A 27,397-nucleotide genomic window follows, 5' to 3' on the forward strand; every position below is an offset into this window, starting at 1 on the left:
GCACGTGACGAAACAGAGGGACAGATCGAAAAGGATTGAAAATCGTTTTTGTTTTATTCTAAAATAATTTCCTTTTTTCTAGGTTAAATCTGTTCGGTATTAGATATTTGATCCAAACAAAAAGTCTTTATTAGATATAATCTAATGTGAATACGTGTGAAAACGTGAAAGCCGATGTCGATCCATTTACCCACACACACAAAAAAATTATTATATTTGTTTTTTCTGTACAGGTTATATTTATATTATATATTTAAACTACCATAAAAAAAATGGTCGGTGCTGGATGAGGTGCCTTAATTTGTTTTAAAAATTGACATAATTAAGGTGCCATATAAAAATATTTAAGACTACTCAAAGATGACATGAGTATTCATTCATAATATGTCACCTTAAGTGATGTTAAGCGGTATGTAATGCATTGAAGCAATACTCTTATTGTAATGTCACGTTCCCCGTTAGCGGAGATGTTTCGCTTGTTGGCTCCCTGGTCGTTGTTCCTGTGGTGGTGACGAGGTGCTGGGGGACACCACCTCCAGGCCTCGCACGATCCGTATTGGCACGCCTAGGCATAATGCTCTGTGCTCCGCGGGTGTTGATGACCTGGTGGTGTCCTCAGGTCCCTATAGTTAGTCTCGGGGCCTGGTTATCTTCGGGGGTCTGATGAGCCTTCTTTGGCTTGGGAGCAAGGGTTGTTGTCGACCTTACCTTTGTCATGATCTTGTGGCACAAGTGGGGCTCTAACTCCAACTGGGTGCACAGGGGGCATGCCAGCTGGCGGATCTCATGCCACATCAGCCAAGTGCTCGGGAGGCACATCGACTGGGTCAACATGTGGCACTCTAGCTGGGCGCACAGGTGACACACCAGCTGGCTGCCTAGGTGGAACTTTGCCATGGAGTTCCACTCACAGCCATAGGCCGCCAAAGTATCCCTCATGGCGTTAACCCATCTCTTGTAGGGTAGCAATCTTACTGTCTTGGGTGTCGATTTTCTGCTGCTGAGTGGCCACCTGGTCATGGAGCGCCACCACTTCTGGCGTCTCATCCGCATCCATGGGCTAAGGATACTCCTCCTCATAATACTCGTTGTCGCCTACGTCATCTACACAGTCGTATTTGGTCTTTTCGCTGTAGTCTTCCACCATCTTGAGGGGGTCCTGCGGTAGTGGATGACTGGTTTCTCCTCCCTCAACTCCTATGGGAGAAGCTACATCGTCTGGTGTGTTTCTCCGAGTGCTCACCATGACTATGTTTTTCAAGCTTTCTTCAAGCTCTCAATGAAAACACCAAAATGTTGACTGCTTTTTTCACTATCAACTAAATCCAAGAGTTTAAAGAAAATAATGGAAAATAACACAAGGTTTTTAAGTGGTTCAGGCTATAAAAGAGCCCTAGTCCACTAGTCTCTGGTATTTACTGAGCTTAAAGATTGTTTGAGCAAGCTCCAATGGTGGTTCTCAGGCAGCATATATATTGCATTGAATTACAGAGTTTCATTCTCTAAAATCTGGACCCCCTACAAGGAGACACTACAAAAAACTCCACTTTCAGTGACCAAGTTTTCAACGACTAAATTGAGTTAGTCACTAAAAGTTAGTTTTTGCGACTAATATTTAGTCGTGGAAAGATTTAGTTGTAAGACAAGGGTTTAATTGTACCAAAACAACTAGCGACTAAATTTTTAGTCATTGTTTAATTTGTTTAGTGACTAAATTTTTTGTTAGTCAGTGAAACTTTGGCGCCAAATTGTTGTTTTGGCGGGAATCCTTTGTTTCGGTGACTAAAATTACTTAGTCGCTAAAGGATGTGTATTTACGACTAACAACTAGTCGCCAAAAGTTAAATTCTCTCATTGTTGAGGTAGAGGTTGAGGTTATTAATGTCAATCATGTATTATTAATACAAATTCTCTCATTGTTGGGCTATTAACGTTGGATTAATACAAAAAAGGTTTCACTAAATAGAGATTACGGCTGAGGCAAATTGCATGGGGCCCGTTGCAGAAAGTTGTTTACCAGCTTTATGGGGAACATGCCTCTAACAGTGTTAGGGTGTTGCTGCACGTTTCTCTATGCCAGGCGACGTAGTGGGAAATGTTGATTGTCAAGTGTACGACTCGACACCACTACTCGAGGCTCTCCAAAAGGTTGTCAAAGGATATTCTGGTGACAACATTTCCACAGTGACTGACACCTGGCAACTCTTCTAGATCACAAGGACAAAATCCTAGACTTGGAGGACAACTAACTGAAGAAGGCGCGAAGGCCTTTGAAATGGTCCTCGGGACGTGGGCTCACCTGGAGACATCCACACCTCAAGGATCGATCTCGAGGGGTGGCCTCCCTTGGAGACATCTGCATCTGGCTGGTTCGGGGTACCTGGAGGAGTTCACACTCCAAGAACATCGTATCTTTTCGTTAATTACTCCTAATTGCCACGTGTCTGGTGATAAAAATACGAACAACAATCACTATTTGGTGCTTAAGACATAATGTTGGAAATGACTTTCATACAGATAGTGGCGCCAGATTTTTAACGCAAAGACCACCGCTGCCAACTCCATATCGTGAGTTGGATAGCGTTGCTCATACTCCTTCAATTGTCTTGAGGCGTAGGCTATCACCTTGTCATTCTGCATCAGCACACAACCCAACCCTTCCTTCGACGCATCGCAATAGACTACAAACTTGTCATTGGGTGTCAGTACACAAAGTACTGGTGCTGAGCATAGCTTATCTTTAAGCAACTGGAAACTTTCTTCACACTTATCATTCTAGTTGAACCTTTGCTGCTTCCGAGTCAGGTTGGTGAGCGAAGTGGCTATCTTGGAAAAGCCTTCTACAAACCTCCGATAATAGCCTGCTAATCCCAGAAAGTTTCTTACTTCTGACGAATTCTTTGGTCTTGGCCAATCCTTCACAGCCTCTACTTTAGATGGATCTACAGCAATCCCGTCCTTGGATACTATGTGGCCAAGAAATGCTACTTGTGAAAGCCAAAATTCGCACTTCTTGAACTTGGCGTAAATCTGATGCTCCTTTAGTCGTAACAAGATTAACCTTAAATGTTTCTCGTGCTCAACTTCGTTCTTTGAGTACACCAAGATATCGTCAATGAATACCACAACGAATTTATCCAAGTAGTCCTTAAAGACCCTATTCATTAAATCCATGAATGCAGCTGGAGCGCTGGTAAGACTGAAAGACATGACTAAAAACTCGTAATGCCCATAACGAGTTCTAAAGGCTGTCTTAGAAATGTCTTCTTCCCGTACCTTGAGCTGATGATACCCGAACCGTAGATCATTCTTTGAAAACACGGTCGCTCCTCAGAGTTAATCAAACAATTTGTTAAGTCGGGGTAGCGAGTACTTATTGTTAATTGTCACCTTAGTCAGCTCGCAATAATCTATACACATATCTGCATGCTTCCATCCTTCTTCTTCACAAATAGTACTGGTGCTCCCCATAGTGAATGGCTCGTTCTAATGAAACCCAAGTCTAAGAGTTCTTCTAACTACATCTTTAACTCCTTGAGTTCGGTAGGAGCCATCCGGTAGGGTACCTTGGAGGTAGGCTCGGTGCCCGGTACTAATTCGATTGTGAAGTCAATTTCCCGCGTCGGCGGCAATCCTGGTAAGTCGTCAGGAAATACCTCTGGAAATTCCCTTACAATATGTACATCTCCGACCTTTAGTGATGTTCCCTTTACCACATGCATAACACTAGATAAGAATGCTGTAGGATCTTAAAATTTAAATCTAGATGCATGCTTCCTATTATTTTTCCAAACACATAATAGAAACATAGAATAACATGACATACATATGAACATTATATTCGTAAATTAACATAAACACAATGATGTAGAAACTTACGAATACGCAGCGGAACTGGAACAACTCCTTCCTTCAATCTCTCTAACTCTTGATTCCTTTCTGTAGCAGAGTATTATCAAGAGATTGAACTAGATTAGCAACACAGTCTTCCTCACCAAGCCTTTGATCAATCTAGAACTAGTGTGGGCTGGTTCTCAACACATGAGAGAGAGATCTATAAAAGAAGAAGAGAAAGTGGCTAAGAAAGGATTAGAGTGTCTAGGTTTTCACTTACCCAATGAATCAACTGATACTGACCTATGAAAACCCTAGATATCATATTCCTTATATAGACAACTTAATGGGCTTTATTTAAATTTAAATTTAAATTTAAATTTTGAATTAATTAAACTAATAAACAAAAAGATAAAAGCCTTGGGCTCCCACAAATGGACTTGGGCCCAATACTTTTATTTTGAATTTAAATCTCAATTGGGCCTAAATTCAAAACCTTTTATTTATTTATTTATTTTAATTAATTAACTAAATCCTTATTCAAATTAACTAATTATAATTTGAAACTTGATTTAATTTTTATTTATTTATATTGACACCAATTTATCAATATTAATAAATTTACCCAAATATTTTCTTTTATTCTCTAAATCTTATATCTCTATAAATTTTCCAAAATTGACCTAGTCAACTTTAAAAAAAAATCCTAATTGATAATTAAATCAATTAATTGAGACATTCTAGATGATTTACTCAAAGGTGATGCGGGGACCATGGATCCATGAAATCAAGCTCCAATAAGTTACCGTGAATTTATTTACGAATAATTTCACTACCTTATTAATTCCGCGTGACTCCACTATAGACTTGGAATTGAACTCTTGAATTCATAGAACGTATTTTCCAAACCATAAATACGTTATCCATTGTTATAACCATTACAGTTAGTCAATCCTCTATCAATGACTTACTAACAAGCTGGGTGAAAATTACCGTTTTACCCCTCATCAGTATTTTATCCTTAACTCCCACTAAGTTCCTTATAAATGATATTTCCGTGAACTTAATCACAGAAATGAGATCTCAATCATTTAACCTTTTGAACAAAGCAATTAAGGAAATCATCTTTTCACTTCTCATACAGAAGTTATAGATTTCATATCTATGAATAATACTCCCACTCAATTTCATTACTAAATCTCCAAGATGTAAGTATGGGCTAGACCGTAGGGTAAGCTGGTAACGAACAAGTCAAAAGATTTAAATAATATAATTAGCAGAATATTATCACTCAGAATTAAGATCGACTTAACCTATGGTCAACATTGTGATATTGATTAGATTCGATACCAACGATACTTATTTATCAATTAATAATCAATATCGGTCCTAGTCCGATGTAACCAAATACATCCGATCATATCTACTTGGTCAATGCCTTGGACAAGACATCACACTCCTAATGTGTAAGTAGATCATATCGTAGATTTCCTAATCAGTGAAAATCCAATGCACTGATCTAATCTAGGACTTGTTCTTTTGAACATATAATTACAACTATAATCCACCGTGACCTAATCACCATAATTGTAACTATCCATATGTTCAGGATTTTATGAATGTTTGTATTAATTGAATAAACATGTAATAAAACAAGCGAACAATGCAATTGAATAAACAAAATGATTTCTACTTCTTTTATTGATAATAATAACGTGTTACATAAGAAAAATGGTTTTATTAAGGGCATAAAACCCAACAAATGCGTGACATCCTTTTTCTATCATCCCTTGAGCTTTGAGAGATGAAATAAGCGGCGTATGTAGTCCTAAAAATTTTCCCATATAGCATCGTTTCTGACCGTTAGGAGTCTCGAACATCACTTGTTTACGTCTGCTATCGATGGTTGCACCATGCCTTGCTAGCCAGTCCATTCCTAATATAATGTCGAAATCTTTAATCTCCAGTTCTATTAGGTCTCCTTCTAGTTCTACGTCCTCAATTTTGATCGGTACGCCTCGTACTATCCGTGATGATAGGACTACTTCACTGGAAGGCAACTATGTCACAAACCTAGTTCTACAAAGTTTGTCTAATTTCTCTATCATTCCTAATGAGATATACGAGTATATTGCTCCCAAATCAAGCGATACTAGAACATATACTATTGAGGATAGGAATCTGACCTGTAACTACTTGTTACTAGCATGGGCTCCTCCCTGGGTCAAGGCAAAGACTTTGGTCTGGAACCATCGTTTAATCCCTCTTCTCCTTACTAACATTCGTTTGAATCCTTTCTACTTCTATTGCCGTTTCTAGAACATTGGCATAGGTAGTATTTCCCGGGTTTGTTAACTTAACCCCTAATTCAATCTTTGGTCTAAGTCCTCTAACAAACTTGGTCACCCTCATAAAGTCAGTTGGAACCAACTCTGGTGCAAATTTGGCTAATCTGTTGAACTGTCGAGCATATTCTACTACCGTTAAGTTGACCTGCTTCAAACTAGCGAACTCCTTGACCCTTGTAGCGATGACTGTCGAGTTGTAATACTTCTTGTGGAACAGCTCCACAAATCTTGTCCATATCATGGTGGCGACATTGTTAGTCTGCTGAACTAAGTCCCACCATATTCTAGCATCCTTCTTAAGCATAGACGAAACGTAGGATATGCGGTCCGCGTTGTCAAGATTCATATGCGCTAGGATTGGCTCTACATTTCTGAGTCATTCTTCTGCCTCGAAAGGGTCTGCTGTCCCTTCAAAGTTTGGAGCGTGTTGCTTACGAAACCGCTCATAGATTGGCTCCATGTTCTGAGCTGGGTATGGCGCATAGTTCGCCATTGGCCATCCCCCATAAAGACTTACTTGATGGGGTACTTGAGCCATTTGCTGAGGCTGTGGTTGCGGCTGAGGTGGAGGCTGAGTCTGTTGTCGCTGTTGCTGTAGTAATTCCTCCACTTGTTGTCGTAGTCTTGCAATTTCTGCGGTGTTGTCAACCGGCAGCGGCTGCGGTGCGCTTCAGTTGGCAGTAGAACGCACTACCCTTCTGCGAACTGGAGGGGCTTCATTGCTCTCAGGAGCGGCGTTGGAGGCATTAGCGTTTGTTGCGAGCAGATCTTCTGAGCAACATCTTCACCAAAAGTTCTAACAGTCGAGATCATGTTAGAACTTACCCTAATAGGCTCTAAGGCAAAACTTAATCTAAGCAAACATAACTCAGACTTATTAATTTATGACTTCTTATAAAAAAAAATATGTGAGCCTTCTTTATAATTAAGGTGTGTTTCTAACCTTTGAAAAAAATAAGTCATCTTTATTATTTTCAAAGTGTGTTTCTAATTATCCTATATGACTTAATTCTCAGGCTCGAAACTCATCGTTGTTCCAAAGTTAACCATATTGAGGGAGGCTGGGATCAGTAAAATCGTTCCCACTACTATGGCCCCCTAAACTCTCAATATAGAACCCGGTCCATTGATTTGTATCCACCCTCACCGAACTTGGTCATTATTTATTATGATTGTAGAAAAAAAAATCAAACTCATACATGTCATTAAAAAAATAACACTGATATTTATTTGGAAAAAAATTTCACTATGTACAATCATAAATGCAAAGATAATAAATAAAATAAATAACGAAAAAATAAACTAATTTACAAATATTCTTAACTGAAAACATAAGGGCTAAAACTAAACACATAATCAAAACAACTAAAATATAATCACTTACATTGACGGTTAGATTCGGAGCTTTGAGTGTGTGTATCGAGGAGAACTTCATGCGAATGAATCGTTGCTCTGATACCAACTGTAATGACCCAACTATTTCTAAGACCTTGAACCATTAGATCTACTATACATAGCTACTATTTTGGAAAAGATACATAAGAAATAATATAACTTTATTAAATCTCAAAATATTGTATCAACTACATAATAATAGAAAATATGGCATGGGTACCCATTGTTTAAAACATAAAACATAATTTTAAACTAAAGAAAATTGTTTACAAAACTAAATGCGAAAAAAAACATGATTTAAAAGACTAAAAATAAATAACTTCATCCTCGATCGACACGCAGTCCACACATTCCATCCATCCTCAACACACAAGCCAAGCTACCAAGAATCCTTCCGCCTTCCATATTCATTTTCCTGCATCACACTAAAAATAAAGGAATGAGTCTAATGCCCAGCAAGGAAAACCTACTAAAAACATACATCATATATCATAAGCATAAAACTACATCATAAACATAAACTATAAAAACATATACCATATATCATAAGCATACACTATAAAACATATGGCTATAAAAACATATACCATATAGGACTACAAAACATATCATACATATACTTATTATAGCATAAACATATCATAACATAAACATAGCATAACATATCATACAAACATACAAGATCTATCTTATATTCCTTACCAAAATACCGAGATGATGAGAACAAGGTCGGGATTTTGGAACACTCCTAAAAACCATTAATATAGAGGTGAGTATTCTAAAAGAAAGGGATGAATGAACTAAAAACCACCGAGAATATACTTACCGACAAGAAACCTCAAGTTCGAAGAACTTAGATGCCTAACCAAGAATAGAGAAGACTGAGTTAGGACTATAAAACTAATGAAACAATACTGAAAGGAACTAAGAATAGGAAAACCTTTGAATGCTTTTATGACCAAACTATACCTCGAAACTGAAATACACTATAACTTACTTCCCAAGTGTTTATTAAGCTTATAACCCCAACCCAAGTGTTTATCTCTCTATAGTCTCACTAGCACCCGGAAGGCTCTGATTAATGCTTGAAGAATGAATGAAAAAGCTTGATACTAGGTCCTATTTATAGAGTTCTAGGAAAAAAATCTTCTTTTTGACTTTGAATAAAAATAATGAATTTAATTGATAATATTTGAATATCGTTTAACCAAAGGCTTAGGACTTTGTCAAATTTTTCAGAGAGATTTAAGAAGTCAAAGCTTGATTTTTAAAACAAAAATAATAAAAACAAATATAATCCTAACTTCTAACTCCCTAAATCTCTAAACTTATCTGCAGTAAAATCTACATATCTAGAGTTTTAGAACTCCGATTTAAACTCTCTTTATAGCGTTAGAAAGCTAATTCAATTATCTACAACTTTCTAGAAATACTATTTTTCAAAATTCATAACATAACTAGGTCAAAAATAGGTCGGAAGTTACAGTACCCTAAAATGACGAAAAATCTATTTAATTATCTAAATAACAACCTAATCCACAAATAAATAAAATTGTGATAAATGTCATGCTCCTAACAGATTTTGGCGAAGACTAAGTCTTATATTTCCCTTATTTTATCATTAAAATAATAATTCCTTAATAATCATGCATATGACAAGTGTCATATTCCTATAGGCTCTATCTAAACCTTAGGAATAATCATGCTCATGACAAATGTCATATTCTTATTAGCTCTATCTAAACCTTAGGTTATAATAATTATCATATTAATAACCAGCAATATTAATCAAACCTTATGTTATAATTAATATTCTTAAACTATAGGTTATACTTATAAAATCCATAACTATTGCTAGGAGTTTCCAACTAAGTCCCGGCTTGAACCAAAATTCACAGTAATGAACATACTGTTGACCGCGTTTTTGGCCAACGACGTGAGAACGTCAAAAACGATGAAACCTTCAAGAGAAATAAAACGACACAGACGATTTTGAAAATAAAGTAAATAACACACGCAATTTTTATAGTGGTTCAGCCCCAATATGTTGGTAATAGCCTAATCCACTTAGAGTTGTGATTATAGATCTGTACTCAAGATCAAATAAACCTGAGTCAACTGAGTTTCTTCAGTACAGATTAAAAGAATACAATAACTCTCTCAACTACAAGCACTTTCTCTCTCTAGAAAATAAGAGTTCGAATCAAAAGCCCCCAAATTCCCAAAGTCTCAAAAAAGAAGAATCCCCTTTATGATCTCATAAGCCTTGTATTTATAGGTTTAGGATCGCACAGTTGATATCCCCCATAATCGGGATATCTTATTATTCTTATTATATTTAAATTACAACAATATTCAAAATGTAACAATATACTATAATCGTGGGATAAATGAGAGATTCACGTGTATGCCAAGACCGATTCTTGTTGAAGTCGTTTCTGGGAATCTTGACATAGTCCTCCTCTATCTGGTCGAACACACCTTCACTGGGCAGTCACGCACTTGGCTGGGCAGACATGCACTTGGCTGAGAAGACAGGTCATGACTGGTCGGACATGGTCATGACTGGGCAGACAAGTTCATGACTGGGCAGACAAGGTCATGCCTGGGCAGACAAGGTCACTCCTGGGCAAACAAGGTCACTCCTGGGCAAACAAGGTCACTCCTAGGCAGACAAACACGTGACTGGTCGGACAAGGTCATGCCTGGTCGGTCATGACACTTCTCAAGCTAGTCAAAATTCTTCATCACAACTCTGAGGAGCCAATATATTTAATGACTATTAATGTGTCGTTTCCGGACCATGTACTGCCACTTGTCACCTCTATTGCCACGTCATCGATCTCCAATTTTTGGGGATAACACATACTATAACTAATATTAGCTATTACTACTACTATCTAACTAGCTAAGTAAATTCTGGGACTCTATACTTTCATACATTTATAATTATATTTAAAAACCCTTTATCCTCTTTCACACTTGCATATAAATTATTACAAGAGAATTATACTTGAATTAACTCTGTTTGGATAGTGATAATCACTATATAGTCATGGGAAAAAATTATTATTATTTGTAAGTCATTCCATCCTAATCAAATAATCTACATATATTATAGAATCCTTTGGGAAAATGACGTATTTTTAAAATTTATTTTGCACTCTATCCTAATTTTAATAATTTTTTGTAAAATAGTCTCTCGTAATTTAGACAGTTAGTCGAGAATTTAAATAGGTGATTGAAAAATTTAAACAATTGATCAAACATTTTAGACAATTGGTTGAAAAATTTAGACAACTGGTCGAATTTTAAACAAATACTATTTTTAAAAAATTATCAATAGTAAGTCAGAGTGCAAAATTACTTAAAAAATTATGTTAGTTTCACAAATTTCTCAATATTATATTACATGTTAGGTTGAACACAATTTAATCCCATAAATGAATAGTTTTCATCATATGGTTAATTATATGCAGGGGTGATTTGTTTTATGGGTCGTGATGATTAATGTCTAAATTAAATAAATAAAGAATTGTTCGATTAAAAAATAAAGTAATATGTACCAATTCATATTTAGTTTAAGAGCAAGTATTAATTGTAAGACTTTCATATTCTATTTTTCATTGTATGACTCATTATTAATTTTTTATTTTTTTTAAAAAAATATTTTGAAGAACATCATATATATAATCTGTAATCTATACCACATCTATTTTTTTATCTGCTCACTCATTCTCTAATCACATCCCCCATAAAATTAAAAAAAATTAACAAATTTAAAAAATTGTTTTTGCACCCTTCTTTAATTTTTGATAAGTGTAAAAATTACCCATCATAAGGTTAATATGAATTTTTCTCTATTCCTCTGAGATTTTTTTAAATAATTATATATACTTAATATGAATTTACATAAGGTTATATTTATAAATAAATAATAATAATTAAATAGAGGCGTGATGAGAAAAAAAAATGTACCAATAAAAGCACGCAATCGATTAATGTAAAACACAATCAATTATTGAACACGTGACTTTGTGTTTTATCGATTTAAAAAATTATTAGTAGTTAGAGCTGAAGGAATTTTTTTTTTTTTTTAAAAAAGTCGATTGTAAATAATAAATATAACGTGGAATATTGAGCCCTAAAAGATAATTTGAGAAGAAGAAAAAAACTATTTTAGCCTGAGTTTATTTTTTTTAACAAACTAAATTATTATTAATAATCTAAATACCGGAGAAGAAATATTTTAATAATATTACTATTTGATGTGAGACTTATATTACTATTATTTAAAGTAATAAGACACTCTTATAAGTTCTCTTTTAAATCAAATCTCTAATGATTCTTTTTATCCATTTGGTATAACACTCTTATACTTAATATAACTTAATTAATTAATGAGTTAATTATACATAGCAAATAGGTTAATAAGGACAAAAACAAATAAGAAAATATATATTAATTTGTCACTGTCGGTGGGTAATAATTAAATGAATTGATATATATTACGCATGATTTTTCATGTTTTCACACTCGATTTATATAATAATGGAGTTCGATTTTGTCTTTAATAATCATAGATGGAATCTCAAGTCCATACTGTCTTCTGTTAACATCGCTATTTGGCTGGAGCTTAGTCACTATTATATAATTTAATTATTAAGAAAGACTTTAGTATCATCAGTTCACCTACCTAGAATTTGTTCGAGAAATGCTAAGGTTATACTACTGGTGTCCAACATTACAATAATGTAATATACTATTATTAGTACAATCTAATATCGGGTTCCACATATTTGAATTTAATAAGTTTATATTGTATCGCTAACCAACTATAAGATACTATTTCATATGGTGTTAGGTATCTTAAGATGTCAAATAACAACACTCAATTTATTCATACAAGTCAATATTTTATTGACCTTTTATTTTATCTATGACATCCGTGATAGACATTATAAAATAATACGCACGCTTTTATGGGTTATAACAATAAGAATTATATGTACTTAACTTGAGTTAGCTATTAAACTATAGCTATGGGGTTGACTAACTAGCTAGGGTTTAAGTTAACTAAGAGTAGTGGTTAAGATTAAGAGTGTTTTGAATTGGTTGAATAAACTAGTAAATATCTCCTCCTTTTTATGTAGTAGTAGACAACCCTGTGTTTGATAATAAAGTCTGCTCTAATTAATCTCAGTTAAACAAAACTCGAGCTTGTTCTTCTGGGAAGAAGGAGGAGGAAAATAGAGAAGGCTTCTCCTCTGATTCAATGTAAGGCCATATTTTCACACCCAACCATTCTTTATTTATTCTTCATTTTTACAATATTACATATCCACATATTTCTAAATATATACACATATATCTGTGTGTGCATGCTCATCATGAACTCATATGATTCTTTTTTATAATGGCTGGCTATTGGGCTTTTTCATTTTTGTTGGTTTATATGTATATACATATATATATATATATGCAGACACATTTATGTTAATAAATATATATATGATAGTTTTAGTGCTTGATCTGAAATGATCGATTATTACTGAGAATGAAAAATGCTAATAATTAAGGTTGACAAATATATTGAAGATACAGGCTTAAACATAAGATATAATTTATATTAAGTTTTAACTAATAAGCTTTTGGCTCTATGATTAACGTTGCTAATTGTTTTCTGTTTTTGTGCATGAATTGGCTTAATATTGTATTAGTTTTCTCGGCAAAATGAGCTTCAACGATGATGAGCCGATTGTTGCAATCCAAGATGGCTCAGGTTTGTGTTTATTGTCACATAAATATATATATATATAAATTTTCCTTTGACTATAACTTATTATGTGTATGTCTCTCAATATACCTATATATATATATATATATATAAGTGAGGGTGGCAATTGCGCATCCTAATGTAAGTCTTATGTATTTATGTTTGCTTAGTTTTTTTTAAAATATATATATATAATTATAGTTTTATATTATATATAAATAATCTCTATATATATTATATCTAAATACAACGTTGATATATATAAATCATATTTACATAGTTATATGATATATGATATATATATAAAATAAAATAATATTTAATAAGAAATTAATTAATAGAAAGTCATAGTGTACACCGTAATATACATGCATCGACTATTTTTAATTTCTAATGTATCTCACAATATTTTTTAGTGAATTTGATGAAGAAAAAGAGCTCCAATCATCACTTGATAAAAAATAAACTATCACACAAATTTATAAGATAAAAAAATAATATAATAAATATGATTTAATTATTTAAATTATCATAAAATATTATATTTTAATTAATTTTTTTATTTATTTATTTTTTCTTAAGTTTATATTTGTTCTACATTTTAATTTGGCGGAGACAACAAAAGATTATATATTATATGTTTAATATGATATTAAATTTAATTTTAATTAAATTTTATTTAAGTCATTAAATATATGATTTTATTATTTTTAAATAATTATTATTGTAAAATATCTCAAAAATATCATATTTTTATTTATTTATTTATTTAAGTTTAAGTCATGTTTACAATCTATCATTAAATATAAGAATATTTTATTAAATATAAAAATATTTTTTTAAATTAACGAAAAAAAATAAAAATCTATTAAAACTAAAAAGTTTCATTATATATACACGTTTTACATAAAAGAGATATATAGCTAGACGTACCAACTAGTCAGTTTATATAATATAAATATAATTGATGGTTTTTTTTGTAATAATATTATTATGAAATTATGTAAAAATATATTGTTCATATTAGCTTTGAGTTGTTTAAAATTTTATATGTTGTCTTCTCTAGACTTTTATTCTAGGTATATATATAAGTTAAGGGTTTATATTATTTTATTTTTTTTTAGATCAATCATTTTGTCTTATTCTTTATTTGGACTTTTGTGTTTCAACAGATTTTATTTTGGACTCTACGTTAGTAAAATAGTCCAATTACACGTATAAACTTAATTTCAATGGAGGAAAAATTGAATATAATAACACAAATGTTAAGAGAAAATGAATTTTTTTTTGTTTTAAATGATTAGTGTAATAAATTATTTGTAATTTCAGTTAGAAAATTTTAACCAATTTTATAATTTTAAACAATTTTACAACAAAGTTCAAAAAATCATTTGTTAAAACAGTAAAAAAAATATATAAACTTATAATTTAATGGTTCTCACTACACCAAGTAGTTGTTCAATTCTATGTTAACTAGCTTATCCTAGCTAGCAATATAGTTCTTAAGAATATGTCACTTATATTTTTTTTCAGAACTACGTGACTATATAACGTTGAATAATGTTTGAACTTGTAATTTTCAGAGGAAAAACCGACGGTCTTTGTAGCAGGCAAAACAAAGTTGTCAATCATCAACCAGACAGAGGCACCACTAGAAGAAACCAAATTCAAGGTGATGTTGGAGCTGGTTGGGGCAGGACTCGGCGGAAGTAACAGATCCGGAGTTGATCTAGTAACCATTTTAGATGTGAGTGGGAGCATGAAGGATGACAAGTTAAAAAAAATGAAGATAGCCATGCAATTCATCGTCAAGAAACTCAGCCCAATTGATCGTTTGTCCATTGTCACATTCGAGGCTACTTCCAAGAGGTTATGCCCATTGCGGCAGATGAAAGAAGAAACTCAGCCTCAGATGGAGAACATAGTCGATGCTTTGGTAGCCAGCGGTGGCACCAACATCACTGATGGCCTTCAAACTGGGTTGAGAGTCATCAGTGACCGCACTCTCACTACTGGTCGTGTGGCTGGTATCATACTTATGTCTGATGGTGAACAAAATGTTGGTGGTGATGCTGCGCAAGTTAAGATCGGCAATGTGCCCGTGTACACATTTGGTTTTGGCGCAAACCATGAGCCAAAGGTACCTCATGATGATCTTATAAATAAGTTAATAAGTTCACACATCAATCAATCGAATAACTCTTATTGTTATATTTGTATAGGTGCTCAAGGCCATTGCAGAGAACAGTACAGGAGGAACATTCTCAGATGTTCAAAACCAAGACAACTTGAGCATTGCATTTTCACAGTGTTTGGCTGGGCTTCTCACTGTGGTTGCCCAAGACCTAAAGCTAACTGTCGCAAAATCTGAAGAAAATGAATCGACCATTGAGAAGGTCCATGCCGGAAACTACCCACAAACCAAGGACGATGAAGATGGCTCTGTAACTGTTTTGTTTGGTGATCTCTATGACAAAGAGTTGCGTAGGGTTATAGTGGACCTTGTTCTTCCAACTGTTGATAAGAGAAAGGGTGCAGATATTCTAAAAATTGATTACAATTACAAGTACGTACGTGTGTCTATGAATGCTTTTGTAGTCATTATATCATGGTACGTAGATATTGAACTAATTATACTCTGATCTATATACCTATATATGAGCAGAACTGGAGGGAGACCTTTTGTTGCCAATCCTATAGTGGTTACCATAACTCGCTCAGGAACATCGGCGGCGGCGGAGAAGGAGGAGGTGACGATGGAAGAGAACCGTCTTCGAACTGCAAAGATGATAAAAGAAGCAAGATTCATGGCTGACGAGAACAAGTTGGATGAGGCTAAAGACAAGCTTGTCGATGCCCAAAACATGCTCGATGATGTTGAAGTTGATGAGACAAGCCCTAATAGTTCATTGATTGAGATGTTGAGATCTGAGTTACAACAGCTGCTGAGGTTGATGAAATCTCAACAGATGTATGAACAGCAAGGGCGTCCTTTTGCGCTCTCTTCCGAGACATCTCATGATCGCCAACGTTTCGCCTCGAGGGGAGATGTTGAGAAGATGCGTTTGTTTGCTACACCACGTATGGACGCATACCTCGAGCAAGCCAAGACATTTGTCGAGGACCCCTCCAAGCCATTGCCCACTGTGGACGATGATGTCAAGCAAGAAATCGCAGCTAATCCCCTTGCTCCCATCATTGGAGCTCTTAGCTACTATATTCAGTCTGCCATTCAGTCCCTTCAAGCTATTGATAACATAATCAACACAAGTCGTTAAATAAATCAATGTGTGCTTTTATGTTCCTTGTTCTCATTTTGCTTTTGTTTAATTCGATAACAGAATAAACCAATTAATAAGAGAAGTGGTGCCTTGTGTGGTTAATTTGTTGGTTTGTATATTAACGGCTCATTTTAGTTTCAACTTATTATTTTCTATTCTTATGGTTGTGGGTAGTATTATTAATTCTTTTTAATTTTCTCTAGAATTGACTTATTTTCCAACACCAAGTCAATGATCATATATATCATTTATCCAACTTCCATGGATATAAAGCATTTGCAATAAAGTAACTTGAAAATGCCACCACGCACATACCAGAAATTAGAATGTAGCATATTGTTATAGGTATATCCAAGGTGAGATTCATTTATTTAAATTTAATAAGTATTATAAAGTATCACTAACCAATTATTAAATATCAAACTAATGTGGTATTGGAACCTTAACCTTCAAAATAACAACACTCATACGTGCCATGCTACCGAACACCCAACCTACAACCACGATCACCTACTGAACCACAACTGCCATGGCCTATGGGGTTGAAACATTGAGAACTCATGGTAAGCCCAAAGCTTAAATATCAGGACTCTCTCAAAGTGGAAGTAGGCGTTCATCTCTTGTCTTCTTTATTTGTTCAAACCAAGCACGGCCCTAGGCATGGGCCCATTTAAAAATTTAAAATGGGATAACTTGAAAAATACTCAGTTTTAAGATTAGTTAACTAAAAATAGCTATTAATAATATTTAGTTGAATATTACCCACCTTTTTAAGCACATTTCTCATATTACCCTTAAAACACTACTTGAAGTCCAATGCAAAAATCTCAATCTTTGCCTCTGTCGTGTTATTTACTTCCTTCTTTAAATAATATTCCACTGTGAGTTCCACTAGACTACTATATAATGGGTAGAGTCATTAATAGTTTGGGTATTAATTAAAGAGTTTTAAAAGATGGGTAAAAATTAAAAAAGTTAACTTAAATTGGGTACTAGGTGTAATTTTCAAATTTTTTTCATTTATTTCATTTTTTTATTTTTTAAAATTCCTAACTTCTTACTTTTACCATCAAATAGACTTAAATTTGATAGGTCAGCCGAATGTCAAATAAAGTCTTGATAAATAAAGCCCAACCCAAACCTAAAGCGTATAAGCTAACTAAAGTCTGAAGCCCAAGTGCCAAACGTGAAGAGAAATTTACATAAATATATATGGTAAATCTAATCTTAATTGGAAAAATTATACAAAGCATTGTAAATTTTAAAAAGAATTTAAAATATAGAATTTTATAGAAATTACAAAAATATAGATACCATTTTGTTACTACTTGTTACAATTTTATATTTAGTCTGTAAATATTGTTTTCAAAATTATAACATATAGTTACAAAAAAAAATTATTATTACAAATTTTTAAATTTTATTTACAAAAGAAAAAATTATTTACGATTATGCCACAAAATATGGTAAGTTGACTAATTAAAAATATGGAAAATTTATAAAACATATTACCATAAACAAATTCACAAATTTTATTAAAATAAGTAACCCTGCTTTTTCGATTTTCTTTAACTCTCCTAAACAAAATTCATTCATGATCATGTTCTCTGGCATCAACATCTTCTCCAGTATCATTCTCTGAAAATCTTTATAGACATTATTACCTACAAGATTATGATAGTCTTCTCCGGCAACAATCTATATTCTTCTTCTTCATCATTGGTTGTTTTGAAATCTAGTTTTTTTTTTCAAAACTAGTTTTTTTTAGATCTGGTTAAGTAACCAGTTACCATCACGATATGAAACTAGTAAATTTCATATCTATTTTTTTTCAGATCAGGCTAAGTAACCATTACCATCACAATCTGAAACGAGTATATTTCAAATATATATTTTTTTATTCATGTTTAGGTTAAGTAACTTGTTTATTATTCAGGTTAAATCTTATTGTTATTAGCGCATCGAGTTATTTTGATAGTAATAACCGGTTACCACCACATCACTTAAAAAAATTTAATAAAAAAACTGATAGTGGTAACCAGTTACCACCACATCACTAAAAAAAATTGATAGTGGCAACTAGTTACTACCACATCACTGAAAACATAAAAGTTAATTTTATAATGCTAACCGGTTACCACTACTTCATTAAAAAAAATTAATAGTGATAATCGGTTACTATCACATCACAAAAAAATATATTTTTATGGTGGTAACTCGTTGCTACCACATCAATTTTTAAAATAACTAATTCGACACTAGCAACCTGTTATCGTCACTTAAGTTTAAAAAAATATAGTACAACAAAAATAATATTACCAAAATATGGGGAGAAACCCATAAAAATGTAAAAACAAAAGAAAACAAAAAAAAATACCATAAAAAATGCACAAAATTAAAAACCCTATATTTATCAAACTTATTGTAAAATATATCATATTTCATGTAATTTCACAAGCGTGATAGGCAAAAAAAAAAAGACCCAAAAAAATAATTAATACAATTTTAGAATCCTTCTCTTTACTTTTCACTTTCACCTTTTTATCAATTACTTTCTCTCTCTCTCTTCCAATGATCACCACAGCTACGTAAAAAAATCTTCACTTGTTATAAAACTATTAAGAATACTGAAATATAAAGTATAAAGAAATAGACAGAGTAATAGAGAGAGATGTAAAGAGATAGTGAAACTCTTGTATGTGTTATTTCAATGAAGGAATGACCCCTATTTATACAGATAAATAAACTCTAAGGAAATCGGGTAACTACTCTGAATACAATCAAGAATTAATGCTGATATTTTACTTTGGGTAACCTAGTAATTATTCATTATTATAGACATTCATATATAGAATATTTTCTTTTTTTTCTTTCTAATATGTATATTATCTACCCACATTGTCCACAACCACCTCTTCAATATTATAGAAAAAAATTCAAGGTAAGTATATTTAATATATAAATATAGAATAAATAGGATTTTTACTCCTCGAACTATTACCACTATTAAATCATACCCCCAAATTTTTTGAGTTGTTAAAAATTTTCCCTGAACTATGCACATTACCGAGTTGTGAGACTTCTGTTAAATTTCGTCTTATGTGACTAACATAAAGTTGATTTTGCACTTTAGATAGTGCCACATATGTAATTCAAAATAAAACTAATTTTAAATTTAAAAATATATAAAAAATAATAATTTTAAAAGATTTAACGAATTTGCAAAAATCTAAAATTTTAAAATTAAACAAAAAATCAAATATTAAAAAAAAGACTTAATTTAAACAAATTTAATTAATAAAAAATTAATTTAACAAAACTATAATATATGCTTTCCTTAAGGAGGGGTACTTTGGTAAATTTGCCTTGGTTAAGGGGGATTTGGAAAAAAAATTGTGATTTATGTGCTTTATGATATATATGAATATGTCTTCATGATATTAAAATGTATGAGTAAACTTTTATGTATGCCTATGGTTGTCCAAAGAATGAAGACAGTGATCACACGTTGTTCCTTCAAGTGCGTGCATACTTGTCAATAATATCTAAGATTTGGGATTAAAGTACAATTATGAAACTTATGATAGAAATTAGTTTAAGAAAGAATTACTAGAAATGGCTTAAGTGAAGTAATGTGGAGGTTTAGATGAGGGATGAGATGGTAATTTGCTGATAGATGGTTAGTATAAATAAATTAAGAAATCATAGGGTTAGGGTTTTGAAACATTAAGGAAGAATAAGAGAAATTATTCTATCAAGCTTGGATCTCGGGAGTTTCTTTGGACTAATATTGAAGGAAGGATTTCGTGGTCTAGGGTTGTCGAATTCGTGGGGTAAGATTTCTTGTACATTCTTAAGTTTTCATAAAAGTTTCAATTAAAGTTCTTAAGTTTGAATGCCTAATAATGACGATAAGGATAGATGTGCATGTTAGATTACTAAGTGCTTGCTAGGATATATATTGTTGACATATATTGATTAGAAACATGATTAGTGTGAATGTATGGGTGATTAAAGGTCTGGTTGTTTGAGTTTTTGGAATAGCTTGTTGAGGAAGACAATGTAACGCCCTAAAATCCTAACACCGAGACCTTCATATAAACATACAACTTAAGTCTAACCTCACTAAATGTAATGCCCCAAAATCCCTAATGAGGTTTATGGTTGGATTAGAAGGCTGGGGGGTGTCATAATTGATTTATTATGCTATTAAATGATTATGTGCATGTTTATGTGAATTATATTATAATATGATGTTAAATGCATGCATGTGGGTCCACATTTCATGACAGGGCCATTTTGGTAATTTGGCCCGCTGAGGGCGTAATTGTATATTTTCATGCATGTGTGGTGATTATTGATAAGGCCACATTATAATGTGAATTTTTTCGAGTTATTCGGCATGAGACGATCTTTGAATAGTAGTTAGTGGTTTGGTCATAACGAGGTTGATTTCGGGGCTCGGGGTGAGTCTCGAGGTAATTTGATGATTAGTGCATTACCGGGAATTAAAGGGTAATGGAATATGATTTATTAGTATTTGAGAATATTGGGAATAACGAGTATTGGAGGACGTTAATTATGATTAACGATATAGGCAGGAAAGGACGATTTTGCCCTTGGTGGCTGTTAAGGAAATGAATTAAGCCTAGGGGTATTTTTGTCTTTTGACTTAAGGATATATGTGAACTTGAGAAAGTTGTAGAAGGTCATAAGGTGAAGCCAAAATAGAGCACTAGTTTTCCTCTCCCACGATCATCTTCTCCTTCTCCTTCCCTTTGAATTTTTGAAGCTCCAATTAAGGATTCAAGCTAGGGAATCAAGCCTTGAGGGTTTAGGATTGTGTTTAGTCATTGAAGAGAGTTTAATCTTGAGCTTGAGGTAAGATTCAGCCATGAAATTTATGGTTTTTACTCTGCTTTGAAGTTAGTTTTGAGCTAGAATTTTTTTATTATAGAATTGAGTAATTGGTGTGGTTTTTAGTGGTTCAAAGCTTGGGTTTTATTGTTGAAATGTTGATTGTGTTGTGGTAATGCTTAGTTTGGATTTGGAGATGTTTGAGTGAGTTTTTAGAAGGATTAAAAAAGGGAAAATTTGAGGTTTTGATGGGAGAAAACAGGGGTTTTTAGCTGATGGGAAGGTAGGGTCGCGGCGCTTGGAAGCAGCATAGGGTACAGGAGCTTGAGGCTGGTGCCTCTGTTTGGGAGGCGGGCCGCGGCTCTTAAGAGCATTTTTGGCCAGAAATGTATTTTTTTCATGGGAACTCAAACCTTAAGCCTCGAGATCGTTCCTACTACCCAGTTTAGTAAGATTCGACGTTTCGGAGGCTAGGTCTTGATTTGGGAAATTTTTATTATTTATTTTATTGAAGGAATCCCATATTTAGTTATGACTAGGTGATCGCTAAGGAACTAAAAGATTGATCGTTCTCAAGGGTCGTTCTTTTACTATTTCTCGCTCGAACCAGAGGTAAGAAAATTGTACTCCATGTGTGACATGCATGGTTATTCACGAGGCATGTTGAGTAACATATATGTGGACATTGATTGCATATTAAATGCTTAGCAATCTTGCTTACTTGTGAATGGCACTTACTTATTAGTCAGAATCAGCAATGGTGTCAGTATTAACTGTGAAGCTGTGACTTACTAGTCAAGTTCGGCAGTAGTACTGAGCATTGGTCGTATGGTATTGGCTTAAGAGTCAAGAATAGTTTTAGCGTGTTTAACGCAAGCCGAAAAGATTAGATCTAATCGACATAAGCATTGAATGACTCATCATGAGCATTAATGCTTGACCGACCTCAAGTTCGATGAAAAATAAAAGCGCTTGTCTAGTCTAATGGCTAGTCACTCAGAGTCAGGGCTAGAAGGCCCAGGTGACTGCATTGTCACATGGCTAAGGGTGCGGAACCCACGTTAGTGACTCCATGGTCACTCATTTGGTTTACATTAGTGACTCACTCATTAGTCGCTCATCTGGTTTAAGCTAGTGACTCCATGGTCACTCATTTGCTAAGGGTGTGTAACCCACATTAGTGACTTACACATCAGTCACCCATCTGTTTAGGGCTATAAGCTCTGGATGATTATCATAATCATCATCTAAAATTATATACATGCAGTAATGAGTTTTCTTGCTGAGCCTTGGCTCACGGGTGCTATGTGGTGCAGGTGAGTGGAGAGCTTAGGTGGCGATGTGTACATATGCGGCTACTTGACCACCACAGTCAAGGAGTTTCTCGGAGGAACTAGGGTTTAACCCTTTTTTTTTGTCGCTTAGGTCAGCGGGTTGTAATTTTACACTGTAATGACCATTTTGGATTGTAAATAACTTGTAAACGTTTTTATGGGCCCATGAACAATTTTATGTTTTAAATAAAATATATTCTTTCCTTTTTTATCGAGTTTTTTCACCTTAGCCTGTTAATAACACCTAGATGCACGTTTATAACCAAATGACTCGATTAGTGAGTTAAGCACGGTTCAAAGCTCATAGTAACCGTCTTGAAGTAACCAGGACATTACAACTTGGTATCAGAGTGTGCCAAGGTTTAGGGTTCCTGTAGACTGGTTGGGCATGTACACTCGTCACTGAAGTCAAACTCGACTCATGGTTTGGTAACTATTTATGTAGTTATATATTTAACTGCTTAAATATAGTATAAATGCTTTACTTGTCTACATGAGATACATTGATAAGGCTGGGCCTTTACTACTGCATCATCAGCAACAATGTGCTTATTAGTATTGATATTGCTAGAACATGCTTACTAGTATTGTTCATTGTGAATTATCAATTGATACGTGTTAAATGCTAAATGCTATGATCATGTATCCATCTGTATATTTGTATAACTGTGGAATATGGGTGATTATCTACTTGTTCTTGGACCGTGAGGCGGCAAGAGCTTTAGTTATCACTGCCTAACTGGTCGTATTGACTATTGCAGCAAGGTTTAAGTTGTAAGAATGATTCCAAGACAAACAGATTCATCAGCTGGCCAGGAAGATCAAGGCCAGAATAACATATCAGGGTCAAGAGAATGACCAGAGTCAGATTCCACAGCCAACTCCTGATAACTGGTAGCAATTGTTTAATGACCTGCAGGTCAGAGTTTTGCGGTAGGAAGAAGAAATCCGCCTCCTTAGACAATAGCAGGTTCTTGCAAGAACCAGTGTACCTGAGGCACCACCTGTATCGGTGCCAATAGTTGAGCAGCTACCTAAGGTTGGAAACAAATGGGAGCCTCTTTATGAAAGGTTCAGGAAACAACAACCTTCAGTATTTGAGAGGCAGTGCAGATCCTGCAAAAGTTGAGCAATGTCTGAGCATGATTACCACCATCCTTGACTTCATGAGGGAGTCTGGTAATGAGAGGGTGGCCTATGCCACTTATATGGTTCGGGAGGATGCCCGAATTTGGTGGGAAGTTATATCCCAAACAAGAAACATCAATGCCCTGAGTTGGGAAGAGTTTCAGACTCTGTTCAACGAGAAGTTTATAATGATTCCATCAAGGCTGCAAAAGCTGAGGAGTTTATCAGATTTCTTCAGAGGAGTTTATCAGTGACTGAGTATGTTCTGAAGTTTGATATATTGGAAAAGTTTGCCATGGAGCTGGTGCCCACTGATGGGACCAGAAGGGAGAGGTTTCTCCAGGGACTACAGCCTAGATTAGCCTGGGATGTTCGTATTACCACTGTGGCCGGGGTTACTACCTATGCACAGGTGGTTGAGAAGGCGCTCACAGCTAAGAGTGCAGAAAACAAGATCTGGCGGGACAATGCAGCCAGAAGAGAGTTGAGGAGGATAGGTCCTCCATTTGTGGGTTCTAGTAGGGGTGGAAGCCCCAGTGATCAGAAGAGGAAGGTTCCTGATACTTTTCCAGCTCCAGGCCCTGACAGGCGACCTCGTGGTATTTCAATTGGTCGTTAGGGTGGCAGTGAGGCCTGGAAGACTTATCCTAAGTGCCCTAGGTGTAAGAGGCATCATTTGGGAGAGTGTAGGGCAAGGGCATGCTTTTTATGTGGAGCAGTGGGTCATCTCAAGAAAGATTTCCCTAAAGCAAGAAAGGAAGAACCCAGAAAAGCGGACAGCTCGGCCCTAGCTCGAGTGTTCGCATTGACACAAGCAAAGGCTGAGGCTTCACCCTTGGTAGTTACAGGTCAGCTTCTTAGTGTTGGAACCCCTTATACTGTTTTGATTGATTCTAGTGCTACACATTCTTTTGTTGCTAGTAGAATTATTGATAGACTGTGTAGACCCTGTGATTATTACGTTGTGGGGTTGGGAACCTTATTACCCACTACAGAGTTAGTAGTATCCAGGAGATGGGTTGGATCTTTGCCAGTGGCAGTGAAGGGCAGAGAGTTGTCAATGGATTTGATAGAGTTGGTTATGACTGACTTTGACATGATTCTGGGTATGGACTGGTTAGTGAAGTACGAGGCAACCATTGATTACAGAAGGAAGATGATCACCTTTGAGCCTGAAGGTGAGGATCATTTGTGTTTGTTGGTACTATGCATGGACCTCGCATACCTATGATTTATGTTTTAAGGGCTAGAGATCTATTGCAAGGAGGTTGTATTGGATTCTTAGCTAGTGTGGTTGACACCACTCAGGTCATGCCAGTGAGACCAGATTAGTCTGTGAATTCCTGGATGTGTTTCCAGAAGATTTACCAAGGTTGCCACCACACAGAAAGTTTGAGTTCGTGATAGAACTGGCACCAGGGACAGTGCCAGTGCCAGTGTCTAAAGCACCTTACAGAATGGCCCCAGATGAGTTAAAAGAACTGAAAGTACAATTGCAAGAGTTGTTGGATTTGAGTTTTATCAGACCTAGTTTCTCACCTTGGGGTGCGCCAATTCTATTTGTGAAGAAGAAGGATGGTTCTCTGAGGATGTGCATTAATTACAGAGAACTGAAAAGTTAACAATTAAGAACAAGTATCCTCTGCCAAGGATAGATTATTTGTTTGATCAGTTGCAAGGAAAAAGGGTATTCTCAAAGATAGACCTTTGTTCTGGTTATCATCAGTTGAGGGTCAAGGAGGGAGACATACCAAAGACTGATTTTCGCACTAGATATGGGCATTATGAGTTCCTAGTCATGTCTTTTGGATTGACTAATTCCCTAACTGCTTTTATGGATTTGATGAACAAAGTGTTCAAGGATTATCTGGACCAGTTTGTGATCGTCTTTATCAATGATATCCTGGTTTATTCTCAGTCAGAGTTAGAGCATGAACAACATTTGAGATTGGTTCTATAAAGACTAAGGGAACACAGATTGTTTGCCAAATTCAAGAAATGTGAGTTCTGGTTATCTTAGGTATCTTTCCTTGGGCACATTGTCAGTAAGGATGGGATTAAGGTAGATCCAAACAAGATTGAGGCGGTCATATATTGTCCAAGGCCAAAGAATGCTTCAGAGGTGAGAAGTTTCCTTGGATTGGCAGGTTATTACAGACCTTTCGTGGAATGGTTCTCAAAGATTGCTACTTCATTGATTGAGTTAACACGCAAGAATCAGAAGTTTGTGTGGTCAGACAAGTGTGAGAACAACTTCCAGGAACTGAAGCAGAGGTTGATTATAGCTCCAGTTCTGAGTCTTCCAATAGATCAGGAAAAGTTTGTGATTTACTGTGATGCCTCACATCAAGGTTTGGGTTGTCTTTTGATGCAGTCGGGGAAGGTGATTGCTTATGCTTCACGTCAGCTGAAGGAGTATGAACAGAGATATCCCACTCATGATTTAGAGTTGGTGGCTATGGACTTTGCTTTAAAGGTATGGAGGCATTACCTTTATGGGGAAAAGTGTGAGATCTATACGGACCACAAGAGCCTGAAATACTTCTTCACGCAGAAAGACCTTAATATGAGACAAAGGCGTTGGCTAGAGTTAGTAAAAGATTATGACTGTGAGATTTTGTACCATCCAGGAAAGGCTGACATGGTAGCTGATGCTTTAAGCCGGAAGGGTCCAGGACAGATTTATAGTGCGAGGCTGATAGCCAGAGAATTAGCAAATGATATGACCAGAGATGGTATAGAGTTGCTGGTGGGCCAGTTGGCCAATATTACGCTACATGTAGATTCCAAGAACTTTACTTAGCTAGTTAAATAGTAGTAGTAATAGTAATAGCTAGTAGTAATTGTAGTATGTTTATTACTGTGGATTTTGGTTCAAGTCGGGACTTAGTTGGACACTCGTAGCAACACTTGTAGATTTTATAAGTTTAACCTATAGTTTAAGAATATAAATTATAACCTAAGGTTTAATTAATATGACTTATTATGAAAATGATATTTATTATTCTGTAAGGTTTAGATAGACCCAATAAGATAATGACATTTGTCATGTGCATGTTTATTGAGAAATTAAGTATTTTTGAGGAATAGTTTATTAAGAGCAATATTTGAAAACCCCAAAGTCTGCCAGCAGCTTTGAAATCGTTATAGGACTCAGTCAAAGTTGTTTACTCAATTCAAATTAAGCTTAAAAAGTGCAATTACGTGTATAATATTTCAGCGTATGCCGATATATCGCAGCTCTAGGGGGCGATATATCGCCACATGGGGATACGAAAAACACGTAACTTCGCATGACCACTTTGATGAGCCTCGGGAATATCAGCCCAAACGATATATCACCTAGCATGGGCGATATATCGGCTCTAGGGCATGATTTTTGAATAATTTTGAAACCGAGCTCATTTTATTCCATAACCTCGTGATAAGCTCAGAATCTTTTTG

At 34.8% G+C, this 27,397-nt stretch overlaps 1 protein-coding gene across 1 annotated transcript; it reads left to right on the forward strand.

Moving 5' to 3' along the window:
* The first annotated feature begins 12,752 nt into the window (after positions 1–12,752).
* On the forward strand, positions 12,753–16,631 carry LOC133825770 (E3 ubiquitin-protein ligase WAV3-like). Its single transcript, XM_062258672.1, has 5 exons — positions 12,753–12,854; positions 13,298–13,359; positions 14,937–15,493; positions 15,576–15,919; positions 16,019–16,631. The coding sequence occupies exons 2-5, from the start codon at positions 13,311–13,313 to the stop codon at positions 16,629–16,631; spliced, it is 1,563 nt and encodes a 520-aa protein (XP_062114656.1). The 5' UTR covers positions 12,753–12,854; positions 13,298–13,310.
* The last annotated feature ends 10,766 nt before the right edge of the window (positions 16,632–27,397 follow it).

Source organism: Humulus lupulus, chromosome 3, assembly GCF_963169125.1.
Source record: "Humulus lupulus chromosome 3, drHumLupu1.1, whole genome shotgun sequence".
Lineage (NCBI taxonomy): Eukaryota > Viridiplantae > Streptophyta > Magnoliopsida > Rosales > Cannabaceae > Humulus > Humulus lupulus.